Source organism: Camelina sativa, chromosome 16 (genome assembly GCF_030686135.1).
Source record: "Camelina sativa cultivar CO46 ecotype springtype chromosome 16, ASM3068613v1".
Classification (NCBI taxonomy): domain Eukaryota; kingdom Viridiplantae; phylum Streptophyta; class Magnoliopsida; order Brassicales; family Brassicaceae; genus Camelina; species Camelina sativa.
In genome coordinates this window covers 17,868,594-17,880,413 of record NC_141895.1, presented here as the reverse complement: position 1 = coordinate 17,880,413, position 11,820 = coordinate 17,868,594, and the positions used below count along the sequence as shown (strand labels likewise).

Below are 11,820 nucleotides of genomic sequence, written 5' to 3'. Positions count from 1 at the left end.
AGGATATACATTAACCATAAATCATGGAGCAAATATATATTCGGTAACAAATTAAATCGAGGAGCATTAGTAAAACTAAATAGGTTTTTTAGCAATAATCCGCAATAGGCTTTTTAGGACAAACATAGGCCCAAATTATATCTAGCTTGAAAGCCTAATATATTTGTAATAGGCTTTTTAGGACAAACATAGGCCCAAAAATGATTATTATAAATCGTATTAATTATCTTCCAACCAACATATGGCCCCTTAGTAAAACTAAATATTCAAACGATCCATAATTATATAAATTTTATCAATAATCATATTTAAACACTTATCCTACACATTGTACTTCATATTTTTTTGTTGAATTTTATAATTCTATATAATATAATAAACTTCAAATAATTTATTTTAAAATATTTTTAAAATATTGAAACTTGATATAAAAGTTAGAAACTATAAACACTCTAAATTGATTTGTTATAGCAATATCAATAATATGTCACTTAATATAAAAGAATTTCAAGAAACCAAGTATATTAAAACAAAAAGTATAACAATATATTAAATTACTCATAATATAATAACTCGCTTTTAAAAACTAAATTAAAAAAATTATGTCTTATAATGATATTCAAGTCATGATGTAAAATATATATGGTTGAAATAACTTCACATACATAAACTAATACAACATATTAAAATTTTATTTTAAAATATACAAAATTTTGTAGAAACTAAAATTAACCAGTGTTATAGCACGGGTACTTATCTAGAATCATTAATAATATAAAACTTACAAAATATGTGTCTTTTTCAAGTCATCATATTTAGCATATGATTTTATTGCATAATGTTTTATTTAAAAAAACTTTTAAAAACAATCACATAAATTATATTTTATATAAAATTACAATATAAATAAAATGAATTTCAACCCTTGCTCTAGCACGGGTCTTAATCTAGAGTATGATCCGTGCTAGAGCACTTTTTGTACTTCAATGTTATATAAAAAGTGCAATATAAATAAAATGAATTTTAATGTTGTAGAGATTAAACCAAGAATTTCAATGTTGTAGTTTTAAAAAAAAAATAACAAAGCAAACTATTTTTATTAAACAAAATTTGAAAATTAACACTATAAGACTTACATGAGTAATATTTACCATAAAAATTTATGGCTTGAGTTACATCCAAATAATATTATAAATAATTACATTTATAACATTTGAAATAATATGTTTTCCAATCCGTGCTGTAGCACAGGTCCAAATCTAGTTTATTGTACTAATTTTAACTTACAAGATGTATTATAATATTTTTAATAAATATTAATTAATTATATTTAGATATTTTTTAAAAAGAATGTTATAGAAGTTTGTTAGTGTTAAAAAAAATGTTATAGAAGTTTGAAATATTTTTAGATACAAAATAATAAGAAACACATTTATTAATAAAAAAGTTAGGGGCTTCGTTTGGCAAAACAACTAAATACCCAATGGAGGGGGAGAATATAAAAAAAAGACCAAAAAATCGGAAACTAGTTTTACCGATTACGTCCCTTTTTTTTTTTTTTTTTTTTTTTTTTTTATTTTAGCTCTCGACGACGAGAGACGCTCTTCTCTTTCTCTCTCCGCCATTGTTCGTTCGTTTTGTTCCTTCTCGACGGTAAGCTATATCCCAATCGGAACTTCGCGAACTCCTTACCAATCGAATCCACTTTCAAATTCTGCTTTTTCTTCTCGTTTCATCATCTTCTTCCTCGGGCCTCGATTTCGATTTCTAGGGTTTTGGCTAATTCAGATCACAAGTTCTGCTTCAATTTCAAGCGATTTGATCACGAGGAGCTCTTTGTTCGGTGCGTAATTCGGTTTTTTTTTTTCTGAGAAACCTCGAGGTTTAGTCTCTGCTATTCTGATTTTGAACACGGCTAGTTAGCTAGAAGCAGAATTAAGAGTTCGTCAAATTAGGATTTGGGGGATTTTTTTTTCTGACCCTAGTTAAGATTGGAATTGACTAAATGGCGGCTGGGAGGAGTGTAAGATATCCTGACCATGAACTGAGAGACCAGGAGTCGAATTCTAGATTCTCCAGGCGGGATAGTACTTACTCCAATGAGGATTATGACCATGTTAGGAACGGTGCTCTTGATAATGAAAAGGGACGGGTTAGTAATCAAAGACACGGGGATAGCGGTAAAGATAGAGATATGATTAGGTCCGGAGCTAGACAGAAAGAGAGAGGAATGGTTAATAGTGGGTCTCGGTTATCGAAGAGCAATCCAGGTATTAGGGAAGTCTTTATGGATCGTGGTCCTAAAAGATGTGGGTTTTCAGCTAGGTCTGTGGATAGGGAACCAGGTGAGCTCTCTAGTGAGAGTGGGTCGGATGATTTGATTGAATCTGAGTCACTGGTGAAAAATAACGGTGTTGTGAAGCAGGTAGAGAATACAGCTCAAAGCCCTGTAGAAAAGAAGAGAAAGTTTTCACCAATAGTATGGGACAGAGATGACCATGAAAGAAGTAATTTGAGCAGACATGATAAACCTGTTGAGGTCACTCCTCCTCCTCCCCCACCACCACTAATCAAGAGCTCAAGCCAGTCAAAGAGTAACATGCATCAAGATCCTGTGCAAGTTAGTGATTCTACGGTTTCTGTGCCTGCTTTATCACCTTCGGTAGAGATGTCCTCTTTGTGTATGGTAGAACAATCATCAAATGCTGGGCAGGACTGCAAACAAGAGAATGCAGCACACCTGGAAGAGGAGGAAAACATGCCAACCAGGCATATATCATCCTCTAGGTGGGCAGCTGGCAACAGTTCTCCAACTGATGAAGGTGAAGTAGTAGAAGAAGTGGGAGCAAATAAAAGGAGGAAGAAGCCCTTTCCAGCGCAGGGGAGATTGCGCAATAAGTCTCAAACACCTGAGGTCGGGGAGTTAGTGAGAGAAGGTTATAGATCATCTGATTCCGATGAAAGGGGGCACCATTCTTTGCCAAGAAGCAGAGATGATTTTAAGGAGAAGGATGCTGTTAAGGGTGACAAGATGGATATAGATGAGGAGGAACACAGTAGAGGAAACTCTAGTTACAGCCTTAGTGAAACAGATTCGGATGATGAATATGTTCGACATGAGACACCTGAACCTGCCGGTATCCCACTGAGAAGTATAAACATGCTCCAGGGTTGTAGAAGTGTTGATGAATTTGAGAGATTAAATAAGATAGATGAAGGTACTTATGGTGTTGTTTATAGAGCAAAGGATAAGAAGACAGGCGATATAGTGGCATTGAAGAAGGTGAAAATGGAAAAAGAAAGAGAAGGCTTTCCATTGACTTCTCTAAGGGAGATTAATATACTTCTTTCGTTTCATCATCCATCAATAGTGGATGTTAAAGAGGTGGTCGTGGGTAGTAGTCTTGATAGCATTTTTATGGTGATGGAATACATGGAGCATGATCTTAAAGCATTGATGGAGTCAATGAAGCAGCGTTTCAGTCAGAGTGAAGTTAAATGCTTAATGCTTCAACTTTTAGAGGGCGTCAAGTATCTTCACGACAACTGGGTGCTTCATCGAGATTTGAAAACATCTAACCTGCTTTTAAACAATCGGGGTGAGTTGAAGATATGTGACTTTGGTTTGGCTCGGCAATATGGCAGCCCGCTGAAGCCGTATACTCATCTGGTTGTTACGCTTTGGTACAGGTAAAATGCGTTTTACTCTATTCTAGTTTGTAATTTGAATTCTGGTGGACGTTCTTGTATTTTTGGCCATTGTTAGTAATTTAGTATAACCTCAGGTGCCACGTCTTCTTTCTGGTATAGCTGTACTACACCGTTCAACCGTTTCTATTCCTGCACCTTAGGATCAATGATTTTTAAAGTCTTGTGTCTAAATGACGTTCCATGGTATCTGATATTTTTTTCCAGTGGCACCACAAACTTGAGTGTTGTGGCTGACTTGTATTATTACCTTTCCTCTTTCAGAATAGTCTCCATAATATGCCAGCTTAGCCATGAAATACTTAAAGCTTTTGCGGTATTTGCTTGGACATCACTTAGAATGGCACATTAGGAAATATATGTGCTTCAACTTTCTTGACTTGTTTTATTCCTTGTGTTGACTATCCCTTCTTGTTTTAGCAATAATCACTTCCTCCAGGACCAAGCCCAACGACTGCATTTGTTTTTCCAGGGCACCTGAACTTCTCTTGGGATCCAAACAATATTCTACGGCCATTGACATGTGGTCACTAGGCTGTATCATGGCAGAACTATTATCGAAGGCGCCATTGTTCAATGGGAAAACGGAGTTTGATCAACTTGACAAGGTATTTTAAACATGGGTTTTGATTTGGACCTCCACCCATCCTCGGACTACATACAGCTTATAAATTAATTACTGCTGCTTTTAATTTACAGATTTTCAGAATCCTTGGTACTCCCAATGAAGCCATTTGGCCTGGGTTCTCCAAGCTGCCTGGAGTCAAGGTCAACTTTGTCAAGCATCAGTAAGTATTTATAATTCCTTGTAATTTTCAGTTTTAATGCAAGGATATCCTTAGTTAAAATGTGCTTAAAGTCTCTAATATTGTTCCCGGGCTTTCTAGCTTTGGGTGATGTAGTCTGGCTATCTGGCTATCTGGCTTATTAGTGGATTACTAAAAATAACCTTTAGTAAATATTTGCTTAAAGTCTCTGATATTGTTCCTAGGCTTTGTAGCTTTAGGTTATATGGTCTGGCTTTCTTGCTTATTAGTGGATTGTCGTAGTCGTTATGTCGTTCTTCTCACTGATGAACTCTTCTTTTAGGTATAACCTATTACGTAAGAAATTCCCAGCCACTTCATTCACTGGCGCCCCAGTTCTGTCCGATGCTGGGTTTGACCTGCTGAACAAGCTCCTAACGTATGATCCTGAGAGGGTAATAAGAAATATATATCTGTTGCATGCATGTTAATCCAGTATGCACCTTAATTGTTCCTTGACTTCGTATCTGTGGTGCTTTTTTGTAGAGAATAACTGTTGATGAAGCTCTAAAGCATGATTGGTTCCGTGAAGTCCCTCTGCCAAAATCGAAAGATTTTATGCCTACTTTCCCTGCTCAACATGCCCAAGACAGGTACTGAGATCTATCTAAACTGAAATGACCACTGGTTGACTTTAGTTCTGTCTCTAACTTCTTCTTTTGTGCCAAGGCGTGGGAGGAGAATGGTAAAGAGCCCTGATCCTTTGGAAGAGCAACGTAGGAAGGAATTAACACAAGCCGAACTTGGGTCTGGTGGTCTGTTTGGCTGAAGTGTCGCGCACCTGTTGAAGATAGCATTTGGAATACAACCTTGATACTCTCAATTACCTCGAAACTACCGCAATTTAGGCGAGGCTACTGCTTAAGCGGAGGTTGGAACATTTGTATCTCAGAATATCATTTATGCTTTCTTTACTCACTTTGAGGGTCCATGGTGATTTGTGAAGGTGATTTTCCTCCTATCGCCACCGAGAATCCTTGCAGGTTTAATGTGTTCACAAGCTAGGCTGGTCAGTAAGTAGTGCTATGGCTTTCTGACAGTGCTTGTTCTGTAAGGTGTGGCATGATAATAAAAACGCATTTCCTACTGAAACTTATGTATGTAGCATAGTGTTATTGAAAAGTGACCTTTTGTTGACTACTATGAGGGAGAACCTATTCTTTTTCCCCGACAATTCTCTTTATCTGCCATGTTTTTATTAGTATATATAATATTGACATTGTGTTTGCAAGAAACACTTGGTGTTGAAGTGGAGGTCAGACTCTTCTTTTCTTGAAGAAGAATTGACGCGATTGCTGATGAATCTCTGCGAGGTAATGTATAGTCCTGATGCTTATAGGGGTGAACTTGATCTTTTTTGTATTCCACTAAAACCTCGGATATATGGTTCTCTGAGATAAGATGGTTGCTCTGTAACTACAAGTGTTATAGTTTCTGGTTTGTAGGGTCAATAATTTTCTGCGGATTCCTTTTTCTACTTTGATTGCCTAGGAGTTCATGACAGCAATTTTAGTAAATCCTGGGGACTATCGGCAGGGATTAGCTATCCTAAGATCTCTGAAATAAACTTTAGCCCCACTTTCTTTGCAGTTTGCTGATTGACTGCAACGTGCTAGAAACCATTTGTTAGGTTTTCCGTAACAATGTTGAAGTAATGTTTGTCTCAATCTTAATAGTAGCATATGCTCGGAAGTGATAACAAGTGATTTGTGATAGGAGTTATCTTAAATCAACCAAGCTCTTGCATCCTTCAAAGTTTTATCATGCATTTGTGCATGAGCATACACATTCAATGATTTTGACATTCTACTATCGATGCATAACCAAGTATTTGCAGAACAAACTCTTCCGAAGTGGTCAGTCTCCAATTGCTCTTAAAGAACTGGTCCAAAGTCTGGGCCACGGGCAGTCTTCAATTGCTTTTAAAGAACTGGTCCAAAGTCTGGACCGTGCGTTGTGGTATATTCGTTATGCCCAAAATTTTACTCAGTGAGATCGTGTAACAGAGGTTTTATCAAATATTTAGTGGCAAGACACAGACCAAGGATTATTATTTTTGGTTTATGGTACAAAGTACAAACTAAAAGATCTATGAAAGAAAAGAGAGATAAGAGAAAGAGAACAAACCAAGCCTTGTCAATATAGCTTTGTCACTCTTTAAGAGAAAGATATCAAATTAAGAGACGCTCATGCAAAAGTATCATCTCCAAATCAATTTAAGAAATCACTCTATATGGCAAAGAGTAAAAAGACCTTTTCTTGTCATTCGGTACCGAAAACTACAGTTTTACCAAGAACAAAGGTAACCAGAGAAAGCTCAATGAAGAATATTGTGTTTATCAAATGCCTGTCTACTGTCCACCCAAATATAGTTATCCCACCTGGATTCATCTGCAAATACAACACTGCAACAATCATCTAATCAGCTATCACCATTTCAAGTTTGGTGAAAATGATAAAAAGTAAAAAGAGGGCGAAACAATACTCACCGAAAGCTTGTCTTTTGTGGTAGGAGGACATGGACATGTAAGAAGGAAAGTGGTTAGGAGCAGGCATCCTCATATAGTGATCCATTGATTCCACATCACTTTCTGAACGGGATATTGGAAAGGAGAGCGGTGGATTCGTGGTGGCCTCCAAGTGAACTCCACTAGGAGAAGTCCTTATCTGAGTTGAATCTGTAGACGAACAAGACATCATGGCATGCCATCTACTTGCAACTGATGCTATTGCTTGAGCTCTGTGAGAAATTTTTGTTGCTGCGTGCAGACACAAAATTATTCCAACGGTTTGGACTACAGCCGAGACCTGCATATATCATGTTCCAAGCTTCTTAAACCTCACCAAATAAGAACATAACAATGAAGAAGAAGCAGAGACGTTGACTTACCGCGAAATCACCACCGTTGATATACGTGATACGCCCGCTGTACGCAGTGGTCTGGAAAAGTGTAGTAAACTGGCTAGCTGTGACGACAAGAAACTGTAGAAGCAGAAAGATGCGGAACCTATGGCTTATTTTGGAAAGATAATGACGCAAACGCATATGCTCGTAGATGAAAAGGGAGATTTCAGACTCCCCTTCTAAGAGCTTTGCATAGTCTTCAAAGTGAATGACTTGCAAGTTGCATACCAAATGAAACATGGCACTAGCAGCTAGAAATATAGTGCTTAGATAAGTCCATGACAAGATCATACAAAACAGAATCGCAACAGATAGCCACGGCTGGTCATGAGGCACGTAATACATCCGTATGATCTCACGAACAGCTTTCAACCCAAAACATGGTAGCGACCATAGTGCAAGCAACCTCACAGAGTTCTGCAACACATCCAAGAAATAAAAAAATGCTTACTTTAGTGAAACATCTCCAAATATTTCCATAAAAATACAAACTTTGAAGCAAAGTATCATCAAAAGTAGAAGGAATCACCGAGATTTGTTGAATGTATTGAGCCTTGAGACGACCCATACGACCACTGAGTTGATCAACGAACAAAAACTTCCTAATCCCATGTTTTCTCAAGTTATGAGAAACGCAAAGCAGAGAGACACCAGCCAACAAGGCCTGTGAAACAACGATGTTGAGCTCGAAACTCTTGTACTGATACCTCTCACATCCTAAACAATGACCAAGCTCCAACACTGTAACCGGAAGCACCAAACCAATCGATAAAAACACGATCCAAGACAAAACAAGGCTCCGAGGAGAGGACTGATTAAACCCAAGAAGCGTCAGAAACGTCTCTAACCATTCCAGCGTTATATCTAGGTCGTCATTAACACCCTCTCCTCCTCCGCCGTCGGTCTCCGGCGCCAGCGGAGGTTGATCCTGATTTGAATCGAGCAACAAGGGCGTTTCAACGGCAGGTGGTAGTTGTTGTTGGTGAGTCTCCATCAGAGTTTGACGATGATGATACGTTTAAAGGAATAAGGAGGAAGCTCGTTAATGGCGGTTTCGATCTCATTTGAAATCTCCATCTACTACTACTACAAAGGAATCAGTATCACAAGACTCTCGTGTGATCTCTCACTCACTCGTGATTAGATCAAAATTCATTTTATTCCATTTTATTCCGATTAATCAAAATCAGAGTCAGAGGGGATAGGTTGGAATTTAGCGGTGTAGTGGTTTGGAGGGGAGAGTTTACAACCGTTGGATTACTGCAAAAGTCGGGTTTAGAGTCAACAGGTTCAACGGTTGATGATGATAATATAATAATAATAGAGTGAAACAAGTATCACCTGATTCTTTTTTTTTTAATTGGGAATTTTTTTTTTTTTTTTTGGTGTGATTATTTGTTGGGAAATTAAAGACGTGGGAAAGTCTAATAATAAATACTTTGATTTGATTGTACTCAATAATAAATTCATTTCTTTATCATATTATTATTTCTCGATGTGTGAGATTTTTTTATTTTATGACGTGTGATTTGGTATGGATTGACCAAAAAAAATTAAAAAATTGGGTAAGTATTTTGTGTGTGAGTGTAAGTTCATGAATTCTCTTGAGGGATTCTATATTATCATTAGCAATATATATATACAGTATTGTGTAGCGTAGTGTTGTGTAGCGTAATTACAGGGATTATACTTGATACAGAAAGATCGTATCAATTAGAATTAATTACACAATATTATAATATCTATCACCCTTCCTTAATGAAAGCGTCGGGCTTGCAGACGGTTAAACTGGATCGGAAATCGTTGAATAGGATGGTTGGTATACCTTTGGTGAAGATATAAGCAAATTGAAGAGAGGATGGTACATGAAGAACTTTAACCTGTCCCATGGCGACCTTCTCTCGAACAAAGTGGATGTCGATCTCAATGTGTTTGGTCCGTTGATGCTTGACATGATTGCTAGAGAGATAGACAGCGCTCACGTTGTCACAATAGACTATGGAAGCTTTCGTAATGGGGCAGTCGAGTTCAAGGAGCAGATTGCGTATCCAACAGAGTTCCGCGACGGTACTGGCAACACCTTTGTATTCAGACTCTGCACTAGAGCGTGAAACTGTAGGCTGGCGCTTGGAGGACCAAGAGATCAAGTTGGCACCAAGATAGACACAATATCCAGAAGTGGAACGACGAGAGTTTGGGCACCCTGTCCAATCAGCATCGGAGTAAGCCGTGAGTGAATCAATGTAGCCTTTGCGTAGTTGTAAACCGTGAGTTTTCGTGCCTTGGATGTAGCGAATTATGCGCTTAAGAGCTTGAAGATGAGGTTGACGTGGAGAATGCATGAATAAGCAGATTTGTTAGACGGCGTAGGAGATTTCTGGGCGAGTGAATGTGAGATACTGCAACGCACCTGCCAAACTCCGATAATATGTGGGTTCAGAGATCAGTTCACCAATGTCCGCAGAGAGCTTGGAATTCGCGTCAACGGGAGTTGCACAAGGGTTGCAGTGAGTCATACCAGCCCGATCGATAATGTCTTGTGCATAAGCAGCCTGACTCAGAAAGAGACCGTGAGTGTTGAACTCAGCTTTAATTCCAAGGAAGTAACTTAATTGTCTGATGTGTGTCATGGGGAACTCTATTTTGAGAGAGGTGATGATCCACTGAAGAAAGGAGTGATCTGAGGCCGTGAGTATTATGTTATCCACATAGAGGAGAAGATAGGCTTGTTGTGATCCTTTTCGACAAACAAATAAAGATGTATCAGATTTGCAAGTGTGAAAACCAAGAGTGTGAAGAAAATTTGCAAACCGGGCATTCCATGCTCGAAGGGCCGGTTTAAGGTTGTATATAGCTTTACGGAGCTTGCAGACATAGTCAGGATGTTGTGGGTCGACAAAGCCAAGGGGCTGATGCATTTATACCGTCTCATCAAGGTCACCATGTAGAAACGCATTTTGAACATTGAGCTGATGGATAGGCCAGTTGCGGGCAAGACTAACATCAAGAACAGTTCTTATGGTGGCTAGTTTGACAACATGACTGAAGGTTTCATCGAAATCTATTCCAGCTTCATGTGATTTGCCATTAGCCACCAAGCGAGCCTTGTGACGTGAGAGAGACCCACCTGCATCATATTTGTGTTTGAAAAGCCACATAGAGCAGACAATGTTGGCGTCTTTAGGTCGAGGAACCAGATCCCATGTCCGAGTCTTAATCATAGCACCATACTCAGTTCTCATTGCAGGATTCCAATTGGGATCAGAAAGGGCTTTTAGATGACTGTTTGGTAGTGGGGAAACAGAGGTGAAGAGCGAGAGGACTTGTCGAGGCTTATGGATGCCACATTTGCTTCTCGTGATCATGGAGTGACCAGAGGGAGTAGGTGGAACAGCAACGACAGGTGGTTCAGGTTGGGTAGGTGGTGGTTGGGATGACTTGAAGTATGTCACAGAAAATAGGGGATGGTTCATCAGGAATGTCAAGAAAGTGATAGAGCTGAGGTGGAGGATGTTTTTCCGCGGCTGGAAAATAGTTTCATCAAACAGAACGTGGCGAGAGATGATAATCTTATTTGTCTTGAGGTCAAGACAATGGTAGCCACAGTGTTGAGAAGGATAGCCGAGAAAGAGACATGGTGTTGATCAAGGTGACAGTTTATGGAGATTGGAGTGGTTCAGATTGGAAAAACAAAGGCACCCAAAAACACGTAAATGGTCGTATGAGAACCTCGGCTGTGCGGAGGGTAATGGGAAGGGGAGCGGTTGACGCCACCGGTTTCTGTAACTTCTCGAGACGAGATTCTTCCAACTCAAGCAAAGATTTGGCTGTGGAGAAACTGGGAAACGAATCTTTGTGTTTGATGACATTGATGATATTGTCAAATTTGCCAGTCAATCCATTGAGAAGGTACATAACCAGGTTGCGGTAGGAGACTGGTGCATCAACGTTCTCGAGGCGGTCGGAGAACGACTTGAGTTTTTGACAGTATTCCTGAATGGATTGGTCGCCGATTTCGAGGGTGCGAAGATCGTTGTCAAGTTGAATCGCCCGCGCCTCCTTGTTGTTGCGGAATTGGTTCTCGATGCGAAGCTAGATGTCCCGGGCAGAACCACCAGTTTTGAAAGAGCTTCAGAAGAGTTGAGGAGCCAAGGTGCCATAAAACCAAAGTTTGACCAAGCTGTCACGTTTCTGCCAAGCAACATCAGCATGACCAGTAGGAAGAGAGGTACCATCGATGTGTCCAGACACATCGAAGGTGAGACAGTGCATGTGGAAAAGTTCACGCCACGCATCATAGTTGTGGTCATCGAGATCCAAAATGAGAGGAATGTGAGATTTGATGTTGGTGATACCAAAAGCATGCTCGTTATTGACGGGAGCAGCCTTGATGAGAGGAAG

At 39.1% G+C, this 11,820-nt stretch overlaps 2 protein-coding genes and 1 pseudogene across 8 annotated transcripts; 1 reads left to right on the top strand and 2 right to left on the bottom strand.

Moving 5' to 3' along the window:
- The first annotated feature begins 1,489 nt into the window (after window positions 1-1,489).
- LOC104750557 (cyclin-dependent kinase G-2) lies at window positions 1,490-5,749 on the top strand. Of its 6 annotated transcripts, XR_015583602.1 has the most exons (8): window positions 1,506-3,690; window positions 3,973-4,024; window positions 4,181-4,316; window positions 4,408-4,496; window positions 4,798-4,909; window positions 5,001-5,107; window positions 5,184-5,385; window positions 5,461-5,749. XR_015583602.1 is itself a non-coding variant. In XM_010472367.3 (6 exons), exons 1-6 carry the CDS (start codon window positions 2,006-2,008, stop codon window positions 5,281-5,283), a joined length of 2,229 nt encoding a protein of 742 aa, XP_010470669.2. In that variant the 5' UTR covers window positions 1,490-2,005; the 3' UTR covers window positions 5,284-5,749. The 6 variants fall into 6 exon arrangements, 1 of the variants encoding a protein (XP_010470669.2); XR_015583600.1 differs by having other exon boundaries at window positions 5,184-5,749; XR_761649.3 differs by lacking the exon at window positions 3,973-4,024 and having other exon boundaries at window positions 1,508-3,690.
- Window positions 5,750-6,509: 760 nt separating this feature from the next.
- On the bottom strand, window positions 6,510-8,843 carry LOC104750556 (uncharacterized). Of its 2 annotated transcripts, none has more exons than XM_010472366.3 (4): window positions 7,949-8,843; window positions 7,405-7,836; window positions 7,004-7,322; window positions 6,510-6,919 (listed from the first exon to the last, which is right to left on the bottom strand). In XM_010472366.3, exons 1-4 carry the CDS (start codon window positions 8,411-8,413, stop codon window positions 6,777-6,779), a joined length of 1,359 nt encoding a protein of 452 aa, XP_010470668.2. In that variant the 5' UTR covers window positions 8,414-8,843; the 3' UTR covers window positions 6,510-6,776. The 2 variants fall into 2 exon arrangements, with proteins under 2 accessions (XP_010470668.2, XP_019093946.2); XM_019238401.2 differs by having other exon boundaries at window positions 6,510-6,905; window positions 7,949-8,702.
- Window positions 8,844-11,074: 2,231 nt separating this feature from the next.
- On the bottom strand, window positions 11,075-11,820 carry LOC147925681 (uncharacterized; annotated as a pseudogene).